At 43.7% G+C, this 21,756-nt stretch overlaps 1 protein-coding gene across 1 annotated transcript; it reads right to left on the reverse strand.

The window, feature by feature from the left end:
• Window positions 1-201: 201 nt before the first annotated feature.
• Window positions 202-19,576, reverse strand: stmn2b (stathmin 2b). The gene is made up of 5 exons (XM_084079946.1): window positions 19,442-19,576; window positions 5,673-5,768; window positions 4,517-4,698; window positions 3,329-3,520; window positions 202-2,678 (listed from the first exon to the last, which is right to left on the reverse strand). The coding sequence occupies exons 1-5, from the start codon at window positions 19,458-19,460 to the stop codon at window positions 2,619-2,621; spliced, it is 549 nt and encodes a 182-aa protein (XP_083936072.1). The 5' UTR covers window positions 19,461-19,576; the 3' UTR covers window positions 202-2,618.
• Between the last annotated feature and the right edge of the window lie 2,180 nt (window positions 19,577-21,756).

Genomic DNA, 21,756 nt, shown 5'->3' on the forward strand with positions numbered 1-21,756 from the left:
AAATCACGCAAATCGGTACACAGTATCTCTATAGTCATGTGATCAAGTTGGATCTGTCTGATTTTTCATATTCCATCCTGATTAGCTAACATTGGCTTCCAAAGTTTGCAAAAACAGAAACAACTGCGAGAGACCATTTCATTCACTGAACCCCAAATCTTTATTAACCACTGATTGCTTACAGATATATGTGGAGGGAAAGTTGGGGGGATGGGCAACACACAGATGGGAAGAGGAGAGAGCGAAGAGAGAGAGAGAGAGAGAGAGAGAGAGAGAGAGAGAGAGAGAGAGAGAGAGAGAGAGGGGCAGGTGGAGTGGATCGGCACAGGACTCTGAGGTCATCACTGTGCGACAGATAAGTCAGTTCTTACATACTGTACTTAAACTGGTTTATAGATTACTGGAGTGGAGACAGATCACATACTGTAGCACAAAGACTATCTATTCAACCTTCCTGAAAGAAACACACACACACACATTTGTAGTTTTGCTGTATATGAGCAACAGGGTTCAAACTCTAGCTCCCGAGGTGCCGGAACCCCCCTGGATATCTGAATACACGCGCATGCACTCTTACGCCCGATTCATACTTCGTCGCGCGACAGTGTCGCTCGCCGAGAACAGACAACCTTGTAGATCTGCAGTTCTCGGCCGTTCTCTGCGCACAACGGAGCATAAATTAGGCTTTACATATGGCCAATATCGTTGTCCATGTACCATTGTCTCAGCGATACTTTTTATGGCTTAAATTTTATTCTAATGAGTCGAGGCGCTGCCCTTGAAATGGCATTCGTCTGTGTTCCGCAGTCAATCACTTAAAACCCTATACTTCATTGACCGGAGTCCCCCAGGGGTCTATACTAGGCCCCCGAGTTGTGTACCTCTACACCAAATCTCTTCGCTGAAAACAGCCGATCTACGTTCTATAGACAATCTATACTGCAAGCTCACAACTTGTAGCTTGTAGAGCTGCAATTTTCGCTGAATGTTTGTTCAAAATGGGGATGCTAGGGGTCATAGGGTTATGGGTTGACGTCTACAAGACAAATACTGGCTAGAGATTGTTATAGCGCATGGCGAGGTCAGAACCTCTGGTCTTTTTGGCTTCGGTCTCATTGCCACAACATTGCAGGAACGAGAGCTTCACGCGAGCTAATATGGGTGCTGGGTGATATTCTAGTTCTGGAAGTTCTGGAGGTATAGTTGGCAACTTCTCCGGACTAGCGGTTGACTCGACGTGGCCAGGATGCTCTGATCTTGCAGTCTGTTTCTCATCTACACTCAAAGCCTGTACGGTATCTGCAGCGTAATATGCCCCTCACCTAACCGCTGATGTACAGTATACTGATATTACAAATGTAATTACGTCCTAGGATCCTCTGCTATTGGCCAAAGATGGCAGGCGGTCTTTACAACACGCCAGATGGACGGGATTCAGCGAGTTCCATTCAGCCGTCCGATCGGCTAAATTCTCATCCACTCGAACGTTACGGGCGCGAGTGTGTACGCTAGCATGTGTGTGGTGATACATGAGAGAGGGGAGGGAGGGATGAAGAGGGGTAGAAGGTGGGGAGAGAAAGAGAGATGACAGAAAAGAATGGGCTCAATAAATGCTATAATATCCCCCTGTGGCGCCCCCTATCATGGGCCACCCAGAAGTGGATGTGCAGTGACAGCTTGCATTCTCCACACCGACAATGAAACAGACGCGTAGGTTCGCGTACGCGCGGCCCTTCCTTCACGCCCACTAAAGTGTTCACTTGTGAACTCTTCCCTTAACAGATTATTACAGCCACATAAAGTCGTGTGACATCGCCCTCTGACGTGAGACTTCTCCCACGTCTAAAGGGTTGGAGTGCGCAAGTGCACACTTTGAGGAAGGGACTAAAAAGCGGGTACATGGAACAGAAAAAAGGGCCGGGTCGGGACACGACCGGACAGAGCGAAAACGTCAGCTATAGCCTAGCCTGCAAACTCACGACAAACACCAAAGCTTGTTACCATATACACGAGAGAGACTTTCCAAAAAAACTAAAACAATTCCTCGGTTTGGAAATAAGACCAGTAAACCAGAAAGCAAATCACATCCATATATATATATACTGTATATATGCATAGGGTGAAGAAAACTAACATATCAAAAATGGCACACGGCAATCAATACTTTCTGCTGCTTTGTGTCGTTACTGTATAACAAAAAAAAGAAGTATTTACAAAGGAAGAAAAGAAGATCAAAACGATACCCACTGTCGCCAATTCAGCTTTTATCCTCAACGATTAAAAGAGAGCAAAACATTCTTTGTTTTTAAGGACACATACATTTTTTTTCTCATTATTATTATTTTTGCATTATGTTTTTTTTAACCCCTTCCCCCCTGTTTCTTTCTTGTTGCTAATGCTATCGGGGTAGCATTGGACGCTACCCCACGTTGACGTCCGGTGTTGTTGTTGTTGTTGTGTTGGTTTGGTGGTGGTGGTAGTAGTATGGGGGGTGCGGGGGTGGGTATGGAGGGGGTGGGGGAGGGTGGGGTGGGGAGCAGGAGGTGTTGTCATCTTGGAGGTGGTGGTGGGGGGTGGGGTAAGGAGAGGGGGGTAAAACCGGGCCCCCGGGTGGCGCTTCACGCTGTCACCTCTTCTCTCAATTCCTTGTTCCGGCGCACTTCCTGTGCATGCCTCTCCTGGGAAGACACGCACGCACGCACGCACGCACGCACGCACGCACACACACACACACACACACACACACACACACACACACACACACACACACACACACACACACACACAGGTTAGGGGTTTTATCACTTGTACTTAAAGTAACTTCTGCTACTGCTCTTATACCTCTCCTCTCCTCTCCATTTCCACTCCTCACCCTCTCCTCTATTCCTCTTTCCTTTCCTTTCATTTCCTTTTCCTTTCCTTTCCTAGTGTTCCTCCCTCGCACCTGAAAATTGGGCTGCTACGTTCTTTATCCAACTCAAGATGACGGCCAGACGGTGCATTACTCGTTTTAAACTCAAACAGTACATTAAAATATGTATCTGAAAACATTGGAGGTGAGATATAACTTAAGCAGCGTAGTAACATAAACATGCCTCACACTGCCCATCTCTTTCTCCCAAGGGCTGCGTGAGATGCAGGGGATTGCAGGCTACAAACATAGCATACTCTGGCTAATGTCTTCCCATTGCTCAAGGCTACCGTTTCAAACTGAAACTTCAGAATAAAATGACAGAAATTCCCATTTCACCCAGACTTAAACTTCTATTCTTCTGTCTCCTCTCCCCAGCTCCATCCTCCTCCCCTTCGTGACCCTCCTCCTCCTCACCCTCTCCTGCAGGCGTTCCATGATGTTGGCCAGGTAGGCCTGTCGGTTCTCCTGGATCTGCTCCATCTTCATGAGGAGCTTCTCCTCGGCCATGCGGCTGAAGTTGCTGTTCTCCTCCATGGCCTTCAGCAGCACGTCGCGCTCGTGGTCACGTTTCTCCGCCAGCGCGCGCAGCACCTGCGCCTCCTGGGACTGCAGGGGGAGGAGGGGTGAGACAGAGAGAGAGAAAGAGTCGGAAAGAGAGAGTCAGAGAGAGTCATGTCCTGTCTTGTGTGTACTTTTATTTTGTAGTAACGTTCTAGTGTTTCCTGTCATCCTTGTAGTTGTCTCACCTCCCTGTGATAATTAATTATCTACACCTGTGTCCAGTTAGTCCTCTAGCTTATCCGTGTGTTGAATGTCAGTATAGTGTTCACCTGTGTCTGGTTATCCCTGTGTATACTGTATACCTTCAGTTCCTTGTATTCCCTGTCAGTTCTTAAATGTTGTTATGGTGTTCTTTTCTAGTTATGTATTCTTCTGCGTTTATTCCATTCTATATTGTTCCTGAGTTTGGGAGAACAATTCCTCTCGCATTTTAGAAATGCTTCCGTGGGGAATGCCATACTCCTTCTCAACTTTTCCGATAATGGTCACCTAGGGAGACGGAGAACTGTCTTCCATCTAGATATTCACACTACCAGAGTGACCTACTCATTTTTCAAGTCTGTCAATTAAAATGCTTGGTCAATTGTGCGCACTCCAAAAGGACAAGGACAGACACTTTATTTTTATCGCTTGCAATTCTCAGGTCACAGACTAGGCTACTTTTAGTAGGATGCCTCTCCATTACATTAAACACTTACTGCGCACCCTGTTTTATACTTTGTCTGTTCGAATTGCGACACATTGTGAGCTTGTAGATCTGCAATTCTTGAAAGATTTTGGAGAATTTGAGCACTTTTACTTTGGTACTTTTAAAGTATATTTTGTTGCCAATTTGAGTACTTTTGTGCTTTTATTCAAGTAAGATTTTAATCCAGGCCTTTTACTTAACAGAGTATTTCTACATTGTGGTATTGTTACTTTTACTAAAATGATAATAAAAGTCTAGCGTCTTTCCACAATTGTGGGTGCTACCCTTCACATGTTGGACAAGGTCAAAGCTAGCATTAAGGCATGTAAGCCTTGGAGGACCAACAGCCTTACTCTCCGGCGGTCCTCGGCAGCCTCCAGCTTCTTCTGGATGTCCTCCAGTGAGATGTCCTTCTTGGGTGGACTGGTGACGCAGTGAGCCGCGTCCGACACCGGAGACGGTGGCTTCAGGATCACCTCGAACGCCTGGCCCGAAGCTCGCTTGTTGATGGGCTTGATGTCCATGTCTGCTACTGCTAGTGTGCGTGAAAGAAAGAAAGAAAGAAAGAGTTAAGTTTAAGGGAGGTACAACAGGAGAATAGGCATTAAGAAGATTTCTGCCTTACCTTTAATCAGACTGAATAATTACTAGATAAATATGTATATCTTTTTTATTATTATGCCTTTTAGCCCCCCATTAATGTATTTAAATTGTGTTATTTCATTAATTATGCACTCATTTATTATGTAAAACATAATATTAACTTCATAGATGAACTGAAGTCAGATAATCAATAGCCATTTCTTTATTTATTTCACTGATAGTCATACAATCTATTGAAAAGATTATGAATGCAATTAAATTATTTCCATGGCCTTAAAATCATAGTTTTACTTGAAAACCTTCCTGCCCTGGTATTTGGCCTTTGTGACCTCAAGAAAATTACAACGCCTGATAAGCAGAAAATATATTTTCAGGTCAGGACACAAATTCCATCCAATCAGGAGAAATAATTCATATAGGATAAGCTAATTTGGAAGTGATGACATGAAAACAAAACATAGCAGACAAAATTGGAACTTCATGGAACACTATCAAATTGAAGCTGGTAAATAATGGATTCTCTCTCCTGATTGGCTGAGATATTGGTTTATTAAACAGAACAGACTTGTCTGCTGTGTAGCGCAGGGATTTCAGAGCCTTGCTTGGGCCTGGGTTGCACTGGCAATAGGCTCCATGCACAGCAGCCATATTGAAAAGAAATTGGGCCTCTTCCTTACTTCCTTCACAGGTATGACCAATTATACTAATTAAGTCTCTGTTCCATTCTGGTCAAACAGAGTCAGGGTGCTGATATTGTGCATGTTGGCGCTCTGGAAAGAATCTGCTACACCAGTTGGTCTCAAAGTTTGGTCCAGATATCACAAATTGCTGTAGAATCTGACCTTAAACCATTTATCCTTTATCATTCCAGTGGTTTGTTGAAAAGCAGTTGATAAAAATATTTACCTTCAAACTCTTCCATGATGTTCTTGCGGGTCTCGGGGTAGAGACAGGAGCAGATGAGAGACAGGACCGAAATCTCCTTCATCTTCTCTTTGTAAGCTGTGGGCGACAAAATGGAAGCCACAGTAATGAGTGTGTGCGTGCGTGTGTTTGTGTGAAATATACACACGCATTCATAGACACAAAATTAAGTTCACATTGGGTTAGCTCAAAACAAACATGGTTATATTCATATTTATGAAATTAATAGGAATACATTTCACATACTGTAGCCATTCTAACCCATCTTTTTCCTGGCGTCTAATCAAGACCATGAAAAAGTAGGTCATGGAATAGTATCCATCACTGATAATGGTTCTCACACTGTATATGACAGTACATTTATCATTTGGGTATAATTTACTGTGAACCAGAGATGTATTAGTCATGCTGTGTTGCTGGCTCACTGCTGGAGGAGTTATATGTCACATTCTGACCTTCTTCAAATTATGACTTGAAGTGGATCTAATCAGCACATTGCTGCCATTGATTAACCTGCCCTGGTGGACACTGACTGGTTCGAACGGCGTGTGTGTGTGTGTGTGTGTGTGTGTGTGTGTGTGTGTGTGTGTGTGTGTGTGTGTGTGTGTGTGTGTGTGTGTGTGTGTGTGTGTGTGTGTGTGTGTGTGTGTGTGTGTGTGTGTGTGTGTGTTTGTGTGCGTGCACACGCACGATTTGCAATCTATGCAGTTAGCAGATGCTCTTTATGCAGAGCGACTTGCAAGTGCAAATCAGAGTCGGCAGAGTAAGCATGAACCCTTACTAGTCAACAAACAACACGGAAAATAGTCCCTGTAGAGTGTGTGTGTGTGTGTGTGTGTGTGTGTGTGTGTGTGTGTGTGTGTGTGTGTGTGTGCGTGTGCGTGTGCGCGTGTGTGTGTGTGTGCGTGTCTGTAGTGTGTAAACGTGCATGCATGTACACATGTTCATAGACATATAATTATGTTCATATTGGATTAGCTAAATACAAAGACACCACACACACACACGCACACACGCACACACACATGCGAAGACATGCCAAACATCATTAACCCAGTTTCCTCTCCACAGGAGGTCCTCGTTGCAAATGGCACCTTCTGATGTTTAGGACAAATAAATATTCAGTGAACGCACATCAAAGGGAGTCTGGGGGGGGACTGAAGCCCCGTGGGATCTGTAGTCATTTGGTAAGGCGTTGTGTTCGTCATGGTGTGGCAAGGAAAGGAAAGAAAGAATAATGGTCTACGGTGTCTTGTGGCCTAATTTCACCCAGCAGCATGTCTGTCTCAGCCACCAACAGCATTCCCCACGCATCGTTAGCTATGCATTTCATCTCAACCCATTATTTATTTACGTAGGCCAGACAAGCACCCCTGCCTCCCGGCCATTTGACTGGTAACAAAAATAAAACACATTCTCAGTTTTGGTTGGTTTTAGGGGAAGGTATAGCCACAGCCGAAAGAAAGAAAGAACGTAAGAAAGGAAGGAAGACTCTAAACAAATATTTCAGGTAAAAAGGTAATCTGAAAGAATCTGGAAGAAGCTGTAGGCTTAACCACTATGCAAAAATAGGACATCCACAAGCTTACAATCGCGTGTGTGCAACGTTTTAGAAAATCTTCGACCATTTTCGCCTTATTATGACATGCCCCCAAAATAGGGACACCAGGTTGAACATGGTTTAATCATTAGCTAGACGCCCATTTAGCTACACGTTATGAATGTATTATCTCCTTTGTCCGTGAATGGGCAGCGGAAATTGCTTTTTCACAGTGCGGTGAGCACAAGGGCCTTGCAAGCTTATCACCATAACACAGTAATATGTCTTTCCCTCCCTCAGTGCATCCATAAGCCGAAGAAGGAATATCGGCAAAGTAAAGCTGGCATGGCGAATGGGCCATGGCCTATCTGCTGTCGCCAATCTGCACTAGTACCAACAGAAAAACGTGGTACAAAGGTACACCGAAGGGCACACATAAGGGGGGGAAAACTGAAAGAGAACAACCAACCTTGTCTAACCTTGATTATTATTATTTTTTTCTTATCTCTGTGTATCTCTGGCACTCACTCCAGTGTAATGTGAGTGTAGAGTACAATATTTTTCCCTGCAGAGGGAGAGAGAGAGAGAGAGAGGGAGGGAGAGAGAGAGAGAGGCTAGAATATCCGCAGCGTGCTGCAGATTTGGCACACTATCCTTGCCTTTGCCCGCGGCCTCAGCTGCTGCGCCGCGTGGAAACGCCGGAGCCCATAGAGGGATGTTTGTGATGCCAAGTGCCGTAGTACAGCACAGCACAATCCATCACGCTGGTGTGTGCGAGACAGAGAGGCCTGCGGGCCACCCCGAGTGTGTCACATCGATTCATGTTTGACGGAATCAGCAACAAAGCAGAATGTGAGATTTTTTACTGTAAAAAGAGATGCTCCGTGGTGTAACTAAGAGCGTGAGATTAACCACTTGAACCCTATGGCAGCCGTATCCCAGCCTTTTTCTGGCTCAGGGCCCACACTTGAAAATGTCGAAAGCGTTCGCGGTACCACTCATCTGACCAGTTAAGGCGCCGGCGGATCATTGCGTGTCAGAGCGATCAAATCGAATCAGACTTGCAGTAAACACATGCAGTAGTGCACATCGATGGTGTTCTGGCTTGGATCAACAGAACCAGGATATATAGTAGACTTTCCTATTTTATCGGTATCACAGTGACAACACATTTTCGGATTTTAAGAAATAATACAATATAATATATTTTTTAAACTTTTTTTATCATACTACAGCGTCACACAAAAGCATCAAAAGTAGCAGATATACAAGCTCGAACCGCGGCGCTAAGCCACACGCTTTGAGCTTGTAGATCTGCTACTTTTGCTCTTTTTTTTATTTGAATCCTGAAAAGTCACAGTTTTGGACGTATGAGGTTTCCACCCGACAGAGACAATATTAATGTTATATCGTCATTAAAACCGTAGTGTTTTGCCTATGATTTTGGGGGCCTGCTTGAAATAGTCTCAAATCCCTGCCCCTCAGAGGTCTAAACTAAGCCCCCTCCTGTTTTCCCTCTACACCAAATGCCTTTGGCACAAATAGCCCGTCTACAAGCTATATCCGTGTCAGCCATGAAAAAGGACATATTTTTCAAGCGGAAAAGAGCGCCGACGCTCTTTCAGCTGAAAATACGACGTCTTTCTCGGTCGACACAGTCGACAGACTTTATACGAGTGCAAAACAGCCGTCATTCTCTCTCTCTCTCTCTCTCTCTCTCTCTCTCTCTCTCCTTCTCTTGGGCTCTGCAGCCCCGCAGACCGGCAGACGCCAAAGTAATGTGATCAAGTCTCTACAGCTCTCACCAACTCTCCAATGGCCTTGTTAACCCCCTTCCCCAGAGGAGAGAGAGAGAGAGGGAGAGAGAGAGAGAGACAGAGGGAGAGACAGAGAGACAGAGAGAGAGCGCAGCGGGGGTGGTAGAGAGATTTTGGATAAAAGGAGAGCCGGGAGGGTGTGTATGGAGAGGGAGGGGAGTGGAGCGAGGAGTAGAGGATGAGACGAAACCAAGAGAAATGAAATTTAGATGAAAAGGATGGGAGGATGAGAGGATGGGAGTAGGGCTGGGCCATATGCCTTCAAATCAACAACACGTTTATTTCAAACGTTTGTAACGCTTGTGGCTAATGATCTATTATTGTCCAATGAACTATATAGTACAATGCAATACAATGAGACATTTATATAAATTATATACAAAAAAAATCTGCTTCTCAGTTATTCGATTAACCTACATGAGCAAGATTAAGTCGGTATTAATCGGTATTATCGGATTCGATATATTTTTGGTTAAACAGCCCAGCCCTAGATGGGAGGATGGAGGGTGGAGAGGTGGAGCAGGTGGAGGACAAAGAAAAGACGAGTGGTAGAAGGGTGGGGAGGGCGTGTAGGAGGAAGAGGAAGTCAGACACCCCTGGGAGTGCAATACATGTGTGTGAGGGCGAGGGTGAAGGCTATTCCAATAACGACCCCTCCACCCACCCAATTTGATCTGGTGATATATTGTGATAGGTCTATAACCACCACCCCAACCTCAGTTTTGTTTTGTAATAGAGAACCGAAGTCTGTTATTTTTTGTATTGGAATTCCCATAGGCAAACTTTACAGTATCACCCGGATTGCCTCCAAAATCATCGGACTTCCCATACCCACACTTGCTGATATGAACAATAAGGCCATCACACACTTAGCACTTTCAATAACAAATGACACTGATCATCCCCTGTATCGCTACTTTGACCTCATGCCATCTGGTCGGAGATACAGAACCTTAAAGTGGAAAAAGGTTTGTTTTAGCAGGAGTTTTGTCCCCTCAGCCATCGCGGCATTAAACCAACTGCCCCGTCCATAGGAGGGTTTTCCGTGTAGGCTACAGTGGGGACCTCATGTCTTTGTCTTGTGATATGTTGTTTTTGTTGTCATGTTGTTATGTTGTTTTTGTTGTGAACAGACCTTGTGAAGACAATTTTCCCCTTGGGGACAATAAACATTATTATTATTAATCTTAGAACTGTGTTCCAAAAATAAACAAATCACTCAGAGATTTTATTCATATGGATATGAAGTATCAACTGATGGTGAAAAGGTACTAATTTATCCAAAGAGTATGATCTTTTTCTCCAAACACATAAACGACACGATTTGCCTATATGAGAATTCCAATACAAAAATAACTCTGTGCCCCAGTGGTAGTGGGAGTGACGTCAGGACTTGGCTACTCTATTGGCTCTATGCACAACAGCCATATTGGAAAGAAAATGGGCCTTCCTTAATTCTTTCATAGGTGTTCCCAATGATACTAATAAAGGTTCTCTTCCATTCTGGTCAAACAGAGTCAGGGTGCTGACATTGTGCATGTTGGCTCACTGGAAACACTACTACACGGTACAGGGACCCGCAAGGGTCCATTTGGTTCCATTTGTACACTCTCAGAGTTATGGGGGTCCTTGAAATTAAACTTTTTGAAAACCACCAGTGCTGCACTAATTGGAACAGAACCTTCATTAGAATCATTGGTAACACCTGAAGGAAGTACGGAAGAGGCCCAATTTCTTTCCAATATGGCTGCTGTGCATAGAGCCTATTAGTGCAGGCGGACATTTTCTCCCCCCGCGCACGACAACGCGATGTGGAGCAATTGGCGGTTCAGCGGAGCAGGTAATTTGTGTTAAGTACCTACGGAGCGGGCGTCAGGAGAGACCGCGAGGCGCTCCTTTGGTGGCTGTCATGTTTCCTGCGTTCGAGTTTTTAGTCCAACGTTGTTGACCCGCTAATGGCTTGCCGTTTGGAGGAGACAGGTAGGGTCATTCGGAGCGTCTGGTATAATTAGAGAGCAAGCGAGAGAACACGGGTCAGACGGAGCTAACGCACAAGACATGAAAGATGAAGCCCTCAATCTTCTAAATGATTACTGTATCAGAATAAATGGGCTTAACCACTTTTAACCTGGCATCCCTATTTTGGGCATGTCCTTAAATAGGTGAGGAGGTTTTGGTTTTTACATTTTCAACAAAATAGCCTATGAAATAGCCTATGAGCTTGCAGGTCTGCTATTTTTTTGTGTTTCTCTTCTCTTCTCTTCTCTTCTCTTCTCTTCTCTTCTCTTCTCTTCTCTTCTCTTCTCTTCTCTTCTCTTCTCTTCTCTCCTCTCCTCTCCTCTCCTTTCCTCTCCTCTCCTCTCCTCTCCTCTCCTCTCCTCTCCTCTCCTCTCCTCTCCTTTTCTGTCCGTTATTACATCAGCTGCAATTTTTACTGCCTCATCCCTCTGTTTTTTAACCAGGCACCTTATGTAATTATTTCACACTGCCACACTGTGTATTTGTCTCTTTCCACCTTTCTTGAAACTGCAATGACGTAAGACAATTAATTCCACCTTCTTCTGTACACCCCAACATAGAGTTGAGCTGATTCTTTGATTCTTCTTTTTAAAGACATCATTGCTTTTCCATTTAACTAATGGACTCATGTGTCACATCTAGAACCAAATCAAAAGATTCAAAAGATCCTGTTTCCTTTATAGTTTATGATATGAAGAAACGGACTGCAATTCCTCCCAATTCAAAGGAATCTCTTCTCTGCTGTGCTGACAGTGTTAAATGACACAGCGTGTTGAAGCAGAGAGAAAAAGGCATGTAGCTTCAGTAATTACTTCAGTGGTCCATTAGTCATTACCAATGGTTATAATGATGCATACTGATGAATGGTAGCCTCACACAGCCTCGCACAGCACAATCTCCAATGGAGAGTGTTGATCTAACATGTTTACTCTCCCAGAGTGCAACATTCAGGGCTGCAACTATTGATTATTTTCTTATCGATCATTCTATTGATACATTTTTTGATTAATCAAATAATCGAGAAGTGCTTTTTATTTTATCATAAAAGTTACATTTTGGGATATTTTGATGAATCAAAGTACAAATTCTAATAGATTTCAAAAAATAATTGAATATTTGACTAGCCCTATTTAATACTTTGTCATGCAATAGTGTTGGCAAATAGCTGATCTACAAGCTCCCAACATGTCGCGATGCGACGTGTTGTGAGCGTGTAGATCAGCAATTTTGACCTGTAGATCATATTTAATTGGAAATGCAAATTTGTTGTGAGCTTGTAGATCAGCAATTTTCACCTGTAGATCATATTGAATCAGAGATGTAAATGTTTCGCCCCAAAATCGATTATTTCTATTAAAATCAATTTGCAATTATATATTTTTAAATACTTGAATTGATTAAAGTGATTAGTTTGATTAACTGTTACACCCAAATGAACACTGAGGATGGTCGTGTGCTGATGCCATGATTTAAACCCAGTCCAACCCATTTTGTCACGATACAGGCCTAATGGTCTTATTTCCTGTATGCCAGAAACCTCAACGTCTCATCAAGCACGAAAGTCCTTAAAAATAGGTTGGAGGGAGTTGGAGGCAGCCATGCTTGTGTTACCCAGTTACTCTACTGTCAGCTCAGCATCATTCCTGTGTGTGTGTGTGTGTGTGTGTGTGTGTGTGTGTGTGTGTGTGTGTGTGTGTGTGTGTGTGTGTGTGTGTGTGTGTGTGTGTGTGTGTGTGTGTGTGTGTGTGCGTGCGTGCGTGCGTGCGTACTATGAGTGTGACACTTTCACCCAGCACACTGGCACTTGCTGTCACACACATCACCGGTGTCCTCCCCCTCCACCCGCAGTCTAATCATCATGCTGCTCCATTCCACCTTCTCTCTCTCTCTCTCTCTCTCTCTCTCTCTCTCTCTCTCTCTCTCTCTCTCTCTCTGTCTGTCTCTTAGAGCTGGGGCATCAGGGTTGAAAAGTTTAAAATCACCATATAGAATAATATATTGCTTTGGGAAACCTGCCCGGCAACACTACTGACTGACTGGCAAACCGTGGCTCCATAAATCACAGCGATTCTCAAACCTTTTTAATTTCAAGAACACCAGAGTTTGATATGAATTAGGCAACGGAACCCCAATTGATACGATTGGACCTCAATCTACACTGTAAATTCCTCTGTTAACTTAACTCTGAGAGTGTACAACCAAATGGACAGTGTTTCTCAAAGTGGGGTCCAGGGACCCCCAGGGGTCCTTTGGGGGTTCCAGGGGGTGCCCAGCTAAATGTGTTAATACTGTGTACAGCATCACCATCATTTTAAACACTTTATCCATTTATACGTTGGCTATTAAAAAATAGCAGATATACAAGCTCACAACGTGTCACTTCGTTGTAAATCTGCTATTTTTTGCTATATGAAAATGTTTAATATTTTTTCTTTTTTTTACACAAATTCTCTTCTGGGAGGTATACATTTTCAGACTGGGGGTCTGCAGCAAAATACATTTGGGGGTCCTTGACACTAAAAGGTTTTAGAACCCCTACCTTTTTACGGATCCATTTGGTTCCATTTTCTACAATGACCCCTGAGTGTCCCCATTGATCACAGTGTTTTTACAGCCCTCTTAGGCTCTCTACACTCACGTATGCGTGGGCCGTGGCAGCTGAACAGAACAGATAAGTCTGTTGTAAGCCAGGCCACTGGGCGACAATATAATCACAACGTTACGAGGGTAATGCTGAGGCCCGATTGGCTGTGAAGTGGGATAATGTGGGTTATGGATCCTGGGGTCTGTTAACGGTCAGATAAAACGGTTCCATGCGACTCTTTTGTGCCGAAGACATTTTCTTTCCCTCAAACCAAACCACACCCTGCTCTATTATGTATTCCAAAAAGACCGGCGTTAGACTACTGGTGGATTCTGGGAGTGGGGTGGCGAATTTGAATTTGCCAAGCGGTTTAATAAACAGAAAATACATTCTCAATTGGGTTGCCAATTTCAGCCAATCAGGAGAGAGTACATGTATCAGCTTCAATTTGATAGTGTTCCAGTTCCAATTGTGTCTGCTCATTTCTTTGTGACATTCACTTGTTTATCCTGTATGCTGTGTGAGTTCTCTCTCCTGATTGGGTACAATTGGTATCCTGACCTAAAAATACATTTTCTGTTTACTAAAGGGCTGGAGAGACAGGGAGACTCCTGTTACTGAACAAATACTCTACAGCAAATGAGTAGGCTACTGTCAGAATATGTTATAGTTATTTAACACTTATGTTAACAAAACCAAAACAAACTTTCATGATCGGGTCCAAGAACATTGCGGTCGTAATGGTGTAAACCATATTAGTCTCACGAAGTCAGCATGACGATCAGAACTCTTGACCTATACTGACATGTCTGCGGTGACATTTTACCATGTGTAAACCCTATATGGTTGACCGGAGTCCCTCAGGGCTCTATACTAGTATCTTTTCTGTTTTCTGTTATTGTGGGGAAAGCTTTGGCTGAAAATAGCTATTTTCTGTGAAAGTCTTCCCCTCAATATGCTGGGGTTTAAGTGGTTAAGTGATTGGTTTTCTCCACAGTTCAAGCCCATATATTGAATTTAGATTTCTCCAGACGTGTGTCAAAAGGTGGAGATCTCTGATTGTCTGGCTATACGCGAGAGATCGAAAAGCATGTACAAAATAATGGACATAAATGACCATCACCTATTGATTTGTGTTAGTCCTGTTCTGAAGCCCCAAGCTTGGGAATGTCATGTGACTGTCGCCATCTTGGATTTGACAGTCACCATCATGGATTATTTTTCCAGCTAGAAGAGTATAGGGTGGAGCTGGGGTCACGCATTGCTACGCCTCTAAAGTGATCGCTGTGGTTGTGACTTGTCAATCACAACATAGCCACGCCCCAAAGCATACCCTGTTTTTTACGGCGTGTTTTTAAAATGTTTGAATTTAGATGGTAACTCCTGTTTGTTCAGAAACATCCTATAGGAGTGCTATTTGGTGATTTGGTGATTGACGTCACAAAAGTATGGCAAAGACATGCTGAAATGCAAAATCCGTCTAATTTTGGCGGCCATCTTGAAATAAATGGCGGCCATCTTTGATTTACGAGTGGCCCGGTTTCTTGAATCGAAGAGTGACCTCCAAAGATGATTTGTACAAAAGTTCATACTTGTATCACCGATACAACGATTCTTCCAAAATATTGTTATTTGCTGCACAATTCTTTTTCTATAAATGGGACCATAATTTACAAAGTAAACATCATGGTGTATTGAAGAAGACGAGAAACTAGCAATTGAGGACATAAACCCATTAGGAAAATGTTTTACTGAGGTAATAAATCAAGTGAGAAGTAGGATAATTTTCCCATAAACTTCTATAATCAGACTTAATTTTGCAACCAGTGCAGGCGCTACCCTGCTGGCCATTAGGAGAGAATGGCCTGTTTACGTCACTTAGGTATTGGCTTCATATTTCAGACTGTGTAAAAATGATCATAATCTCAATCTCAAGGGGTCTGGATGTAAAACAATTATATTCCAACCTAGGCCACCATGATTTCTTAGTTGTCCACGCATAGAAAATAATCATTCTAGACAAATGACATTGTGCCATAAGTCATGTACCTCTCATCCTAATCATGTCCATCATTGGGGTACTCTAGTCTGTAGGACCGTGAGTGGCCATGAATTTTGCAGTGCAGTCAAGGGGGTTAAGACCACACCTTGCTGGAGTGAATGACACGGTCAAGATTTATGCGCATGTCATTGCGTTCGTTATGTTAATAGTGGCACTGGTCATGAGTTGCGAGTGAGACCCGATGTATACTTAGTCGTGTGACGAAGCATACATTTAGGCATAATACTGGATATCGTCTCTGTCCAAAACTGTAACTTTTTAGGATTTCTGCCGAGGGTGCACTTTTATTAAAAGATTGCCCTGCTTGACGCAAAGGAATCAATTGTGGGCCCCAAGAGATGGAACTCAGTTAATGGCCTTATGACTGTGCCGCACTGTACAGTAAGTATGAGAGAATCTATTGGGGCCTCCACCGAGCCTACATGGGTTTGTGCTTTGCTTTTTCTATTAGTTTAGAATTCCAGCCTCGACCTACGGCTAATGGCATAGTCACCACTTTACCAGAAGAAAAACACATTCAGTATGCCATCATCGAAAATGTATGTGTATAGGTCGATGTCGACATATTTATTTGCCGAGCGAGGCGATTCCATTTGAGGTGCATTGGTTCTCAAAATGGGGTCTGGGGACCCCCAGGGATCCTTGGGGTTGTACCGGGGGTCCCCAGCAAAATGTATTAATATAGCATCACAATATTTTGTATGGCTTTTATACTTTGGCTATTCAAAAATAGTAGATATACAAGCTCATAGTGCGGGGAAAATCTTGAAAATCTGTGCAAATCTTTAAATAAATATATATTTAAAGCGAACATTTTGAACTCAAATCTTTGCTTCTGGAGGTCCCTGGCACAAAACATTTTCAGATGGGGGTCCGCAGCCAAATACAAATGCATCAATTAGTAAATACAAAACACTGTTGTTGTGGATTTAAATTTCTGGCTCAGCTTGATGCCGGTATGGAAATACAACTCATGTGACACATGGATAGCCGTGGTCCTGTTGGGTGCCTGCCTGCTGACTGACCGTAACAGGCACTGAGGATGGATTGATGACTGTGTACCTTCACTGTCGGGCCCTGTGGCCTATGCAGCCCTGCCCTGCCGCTCCAAGCTTGCAGCTTCGAACTTTAGCTATTTTTGCTATTTTTTTATTTGAATCCTGAAAATTAACGGTTTAGGACATATTCCAGGTTTCCACCCGACAGAGGCGATGAGGACCAATGATGAAAAAACAACACCAAAAACACAGCACAGTGATCCACCAACCTGGTGGGCCGTGAGGGTATTGCAAGTGGGCCCCCAAATAACTGACAAAATGATAATGTAACATTAATATTTTTTAAGAATTGCAAACAAAATACTAAAAAAAATAATGACATGGTATTTTTTCACCCTAATGTCAAGACCTATATATTATTTCCTCTAAAACCTGTGATACCAGTAAATAACAACTTAAAGAGACCTATAGGTCGGTTCCATTGATCCACGCCGGAAACACAATCGATTGAGTGACCGTTAAAAAGAAACAACACTCTGAAAATGCACGAGGCGGCCCACCCATGTCAAGTGGTCACATGGGTGGGCCGCCTGCACTTTCGAGATTTTGAAGTGCAGGCCCTGATCCAAAAAAGGTTGGGAACCCACTGTCATAATAACATCCAGGGATGAGCCGCCCCGCGGGGGGGGGGGGGGGGCTGTCTCCCTGTAGCACCGGTCAGGCGCTATTATATAGCCGCCCATGGCTGTCTGTTTGTCTGTCTGTCTGTCAGACTGCACAAGCCTACCATTCATCAGCACTCTAGTCAACTGAAAGATAAGCAATACCCCCCCCGTCCCGTCCCCCGTCCCACCACCATCCCCCTGCCCCCCCCTCCATGCCAGTGGTCCAGGGGCCCCCTAGGGACCCCCTAGGAGTCCTTGAGGGGGTTTCCCCTGGGGGTTCCCAGCAGAATGTGTTAATAATACAGCATAAAAATCGTGTTTAACCACTAGAACCCTATGTTATACTTATAGGCTATTCCAAAATAGCTCATCTTGTGAGCTTGTAGATCGGATATCAGATGGCAGTCCGCGGCCAAATACAAAACACAATCGATTTGGGGGTCCTTGACATTAAAATGTTTGGGAACCACTGCTCTAAACCAGAATCTTTCATTCTTGGGGCCTGGTTCAGCAACAGAGGTCTGTTTAAGAAATCAAACTCATTAAAAAAAAAAAAAAATATATATATATATATATATATATATAGCAGATCTACAAGCTCACTATATTGTAGATAGGCTGTTTTTGTTGTAGCCTAGATATAAAATAGGGCTAAATGGTTAATGTTGAAATTCCAAAGGTGACACAGGCCTGTCATCTGTCATAAAAAATGAAAATAATGTTATCCAATATAATTTCTTCACATAAGCACAGTCATAATAATAAAGTGTCCAATTCATTTGTGGGCCCAATAAGATATGATCAAGCCGAATAAATCACAATCATAGCAGCCTATCGGAGCAAAACGCACACAGTCGTTGCTCTTTCATTGCCAGTCATAAATCTCTCTCCGCTATAAAAAAAGAAATAAAAGAAAATACAATTCTTGGATCAAGATGAATTTTCTCCCATCCGTGAGATCTGTTATAGAAGTCACTGGAAAACTGCTCGGCAGCATTCAGTCATTATTACAAAAAAGGGTGGCCTAAAATTCCCGACATAAGGGCTTTGTCACGGCCAAAAGGAATTAATTGCCACCCCTCATGATAGGCGAGAGGCCGGTTTGTGTCTGAAGGGGCCGGGGAGCTCTAGTCTAGGGTGGGGTCGCCAGGCTCTGCATTATGCTGCCGCGGCTGTGTGACAGGATGGCACAACGGCAGGTGCGGCAAGCGACAAAAATACACAGGGGGGGGTGCGGTGGTGGTGGTAGGCGAGTAGTCATATTAACACGTATAGGCTATACAATTCAAACATGTTTGTTTGCTTTTGTTTTGAATCAAATTGAAAATAATATGCGTCAGGAATGGGGGGGGGTGCGGTGGGGGTGGGGGTGGGGGGGGGCAGCAGAAATTGAATCGTAAAGTGTAAGCCCGCACACACACACACACACACACACACACACACACACACACACACACACACACACACACACACACACACACACACACACACACACACACACACACTATCAGCAACTGTTTCTTTTGGGTGCAGGAATGATAAGGTAAAAATGTGACAAATTGCACGCCGGCTTGGTGGCAATTTATAGACTTTTAAAAAACGCTATGTTTTTCAAATCAACTATTTTTTCTTGCATGACTTGCAAGAAGAGAGTAGAGGGAGTTGGACCGACCGCTCCCCAGCCTCCCCCGCGACAATCAATGCCGCTGAGCATCCTTTTGTGCTAGAATAATGGGTGTCGCCGGCTTATAAGAGCTCTCTCCTTCAGCACCAGCCCCTGCGTTTAACGCAGGGGCTGGTGCTGAAGGAGAGAGCTCTTATATAGCCGGCGGTTATAATAAATAACAATAGCAAAGCATAATTTTGTGCTATAATAGGCTACTAATGGGTGTCGCCGGCTTAAGAGCTCTCTTCTCTCCTCAGCACCAGCCCCTGCGTTTAACGCAGGGGCTGGTGCTGAAGGAGAGAGCTCTCTAGCCGGCAGTGATAATAAATAACAACAGTCTAATAGTATCATAACCTCGCTAAAACTACAAGATCAATACAAAAATGATAATAAAACTTACCGATCGCGGTCTTAGCCATGGCGCTTGGTTGGTTGGGTTTCTAGGTGGAGAGAGAGAGAGGTTGTTGGTGGAAGCAAGAAGAGATTGTGATGGGTGCGTCTGCTGCGTGTGGAGGCTCTGGTCCTGTGCGTGTCTGGAGGCGAAAGGACTGCTGATGGTAAGAAGGCACTGAGTCAGCACAACCCCGGCGTGTGTGCGCGCGCGCGCGTGTGTGTGTGTGTGTGTGTGTGTGGGGGGGGGGGGGGGGGGGGAGCTTTGTTCCATAGCGTTAGAAGGAGTTCTCCTTATTTAACGCTATGGCACTTTCGAGCCGCTGCCCGCACACCCGTGGCAGCTGCGCAGCCTCTCGTCCGTATAGTGACTAATACTATAAATAAAAGAATACACTTTCGCTACTCACCAAAACGAAGACGGTTTTAATATGTTGAACCCCTGCTTTCCTTAGTGGGAACACTCGCAGCCCCCCACCTCCCGTCTAAAACACACTTTTTGGCCAGAAAAAAGAACATTTCACCGGCAGGAAAAAAATGTTTTAGTTGCTCCACTGCGCCCCCTACAGATTTGGCCAAGAGAAGAATGCCTTTGACCATTTGTTTTCCTTTCCGGTGGATTTTTTTACATTTTGGTCAAAACGTGTATTTTAAACGTGTGGTGGGGGGCTCCAAGTGTTCCCACTAAGGAAAGTAGGCTTTCAGCACCTTAAAACCATCTTTGTTTTGGTGAGTAGCGAAAGTGTATTCTTTATTTTTTACTACAGACGAGAGGCTGAGCAGCCTGCTCTACAACGGGTTTGTGGGAAAGTAACATAGCGTTAAGGAGAACTCATTCTAACGCTATGTAGCCTACCAGAGCAGGTTGGCTACTGCGCCTCCGCCTCTACCAGTGGTGTAAAGTAACTAAGTACATTTACTCAAATACTGTACTTGATTGCAATTTTGAGGTATTTTTTAATTTACTGGAGTATTTCCAAATTTCAGTAGGTCTACTTTTACTTCTAGGCTACTCCACTAGAACATCTCAGAGGAAAATATTATACTTTTACTCCTCTACAATTATTTGAAAACTTGAGTTACTAGTTACTTTGTAGATTCTGATTATTATTATAAAACATAGGTTAACCATTTCAGCTCTATTTACATTTCGGCCATTTGAAAATAGATGATCTACAAGCTCACAATTTGAAAACTTGAAATGGGACATTCTGCCAATGAATACAATACTTTTGAACTTTTACTTGTAACAGAGTATTTCTACATTGCTGTATTGATACTTTTACTTAAGTAACAAATGTGAGTACATTTTCCACCAATGCCTTCATTTAATAGGCTACTAGGCTAAGTGGATGCAGGACTCTGGGACTGTTTGGTTGCCGAAAAAAATCTGACTTCAAGTCAAGATGACAATGCTTGAGTTGTTTTCGGCGAGCGACACCTTAGCTTGCATCACGCGAGAGTGGACGAGAGTGTCCAATTAATTAATTGCATTTATAGGATATACTATGCACTAGAATCGACGTCACGGACGTGCATGGGGCCTGTAGGCACATTTTCTATAATTTCTATAATTGTAATATCTTGCTGACATGGATGTAAACAACCAGCTGTGACTGTCTATTACCTGTTAGTCCATAACTGGATTGTAAATTATATACATGTTTTTTGGGGCGGTGTAACCGCCCCCTATAAGTGAGGTTTGGACACTGACCAATCCTGCACCGTGATTGGCCAATAGTCTACAACGCAGTCTACAACGCTAACCCTTCCACAGTCAATGCAAATCTATGCTTTTGCAAAGTCAGCCAATCACATTACAGCTAGTGTCATCACCACTAGCTGTGATGTGATTGGCTGACTTTGCAAATTCAGGACTGTGATTGGCTAGCGAAACACATGACACATGTGCAGCCCTATGAATAGCAGTATGGACTTAAAAAAACACTTTTATGTTTTTTTTAAGTGAGTCATGTTGTGATGACCACACACCGCCCACTTCACACTGGGTGTGTTTTTGAGTGGTGCCGAAGGCAACCACTCCTATACGTGGCTTTGTCTGTTTGTCCGTATGTATGTATGTATGTCTGTATGTCCGTGTGTCCATTGGTCAAGCATCACATGACACGTGACAATATGTTGAAAGGGTGTGCTTTGATTGGCTAGCGAGACGCATGACGAAATAGAGCCCTATAAATAGGTGTGTCACTTTGAAACATTGTATACATGTTTCAAAGTGACATCAGTGCCATCAGCCAAGCTAACATTGGACATGTTAGCTTGGCTGATTGAACATGTTAGCCAAGCTAAGCAAGGCACCACTCA

The sequence above is a fragment of the Gymnoscopelus microlampas genome (assembly GCF_963454915.1).
Source record: "Gymnoscopelus microlampas genome assembly, chromosome: 15".
NCBI classification, from domain to species: domain Eukaryota; kingdom Metazoa; phylum Chordata; class Actinopteri; order Myctophiformes; family Myctophidae; genus Gymnoscopelus; species Gymnoscopelus microlampas.

Bases quoted from the DNA above. Each gene is read 5' to 3' on its own strand.
- stmn2b (XM_084079946.1), bottom strand. The intron at 4,699-5,672 runs GTAAATATTTTT...CACGCACACTAG, and splicing joins CATCATGGAAGAGTTTGAAG to CAGTAGCAGACATGGACATC. The intron at 3,521-4,516 runs GTAAGGCTGTTG...CTCCCCCTGCAG, and splicing joins CTGCCGAGGACCGCCGGAGA to TCCCAGGAGGCGCAGGTGCT.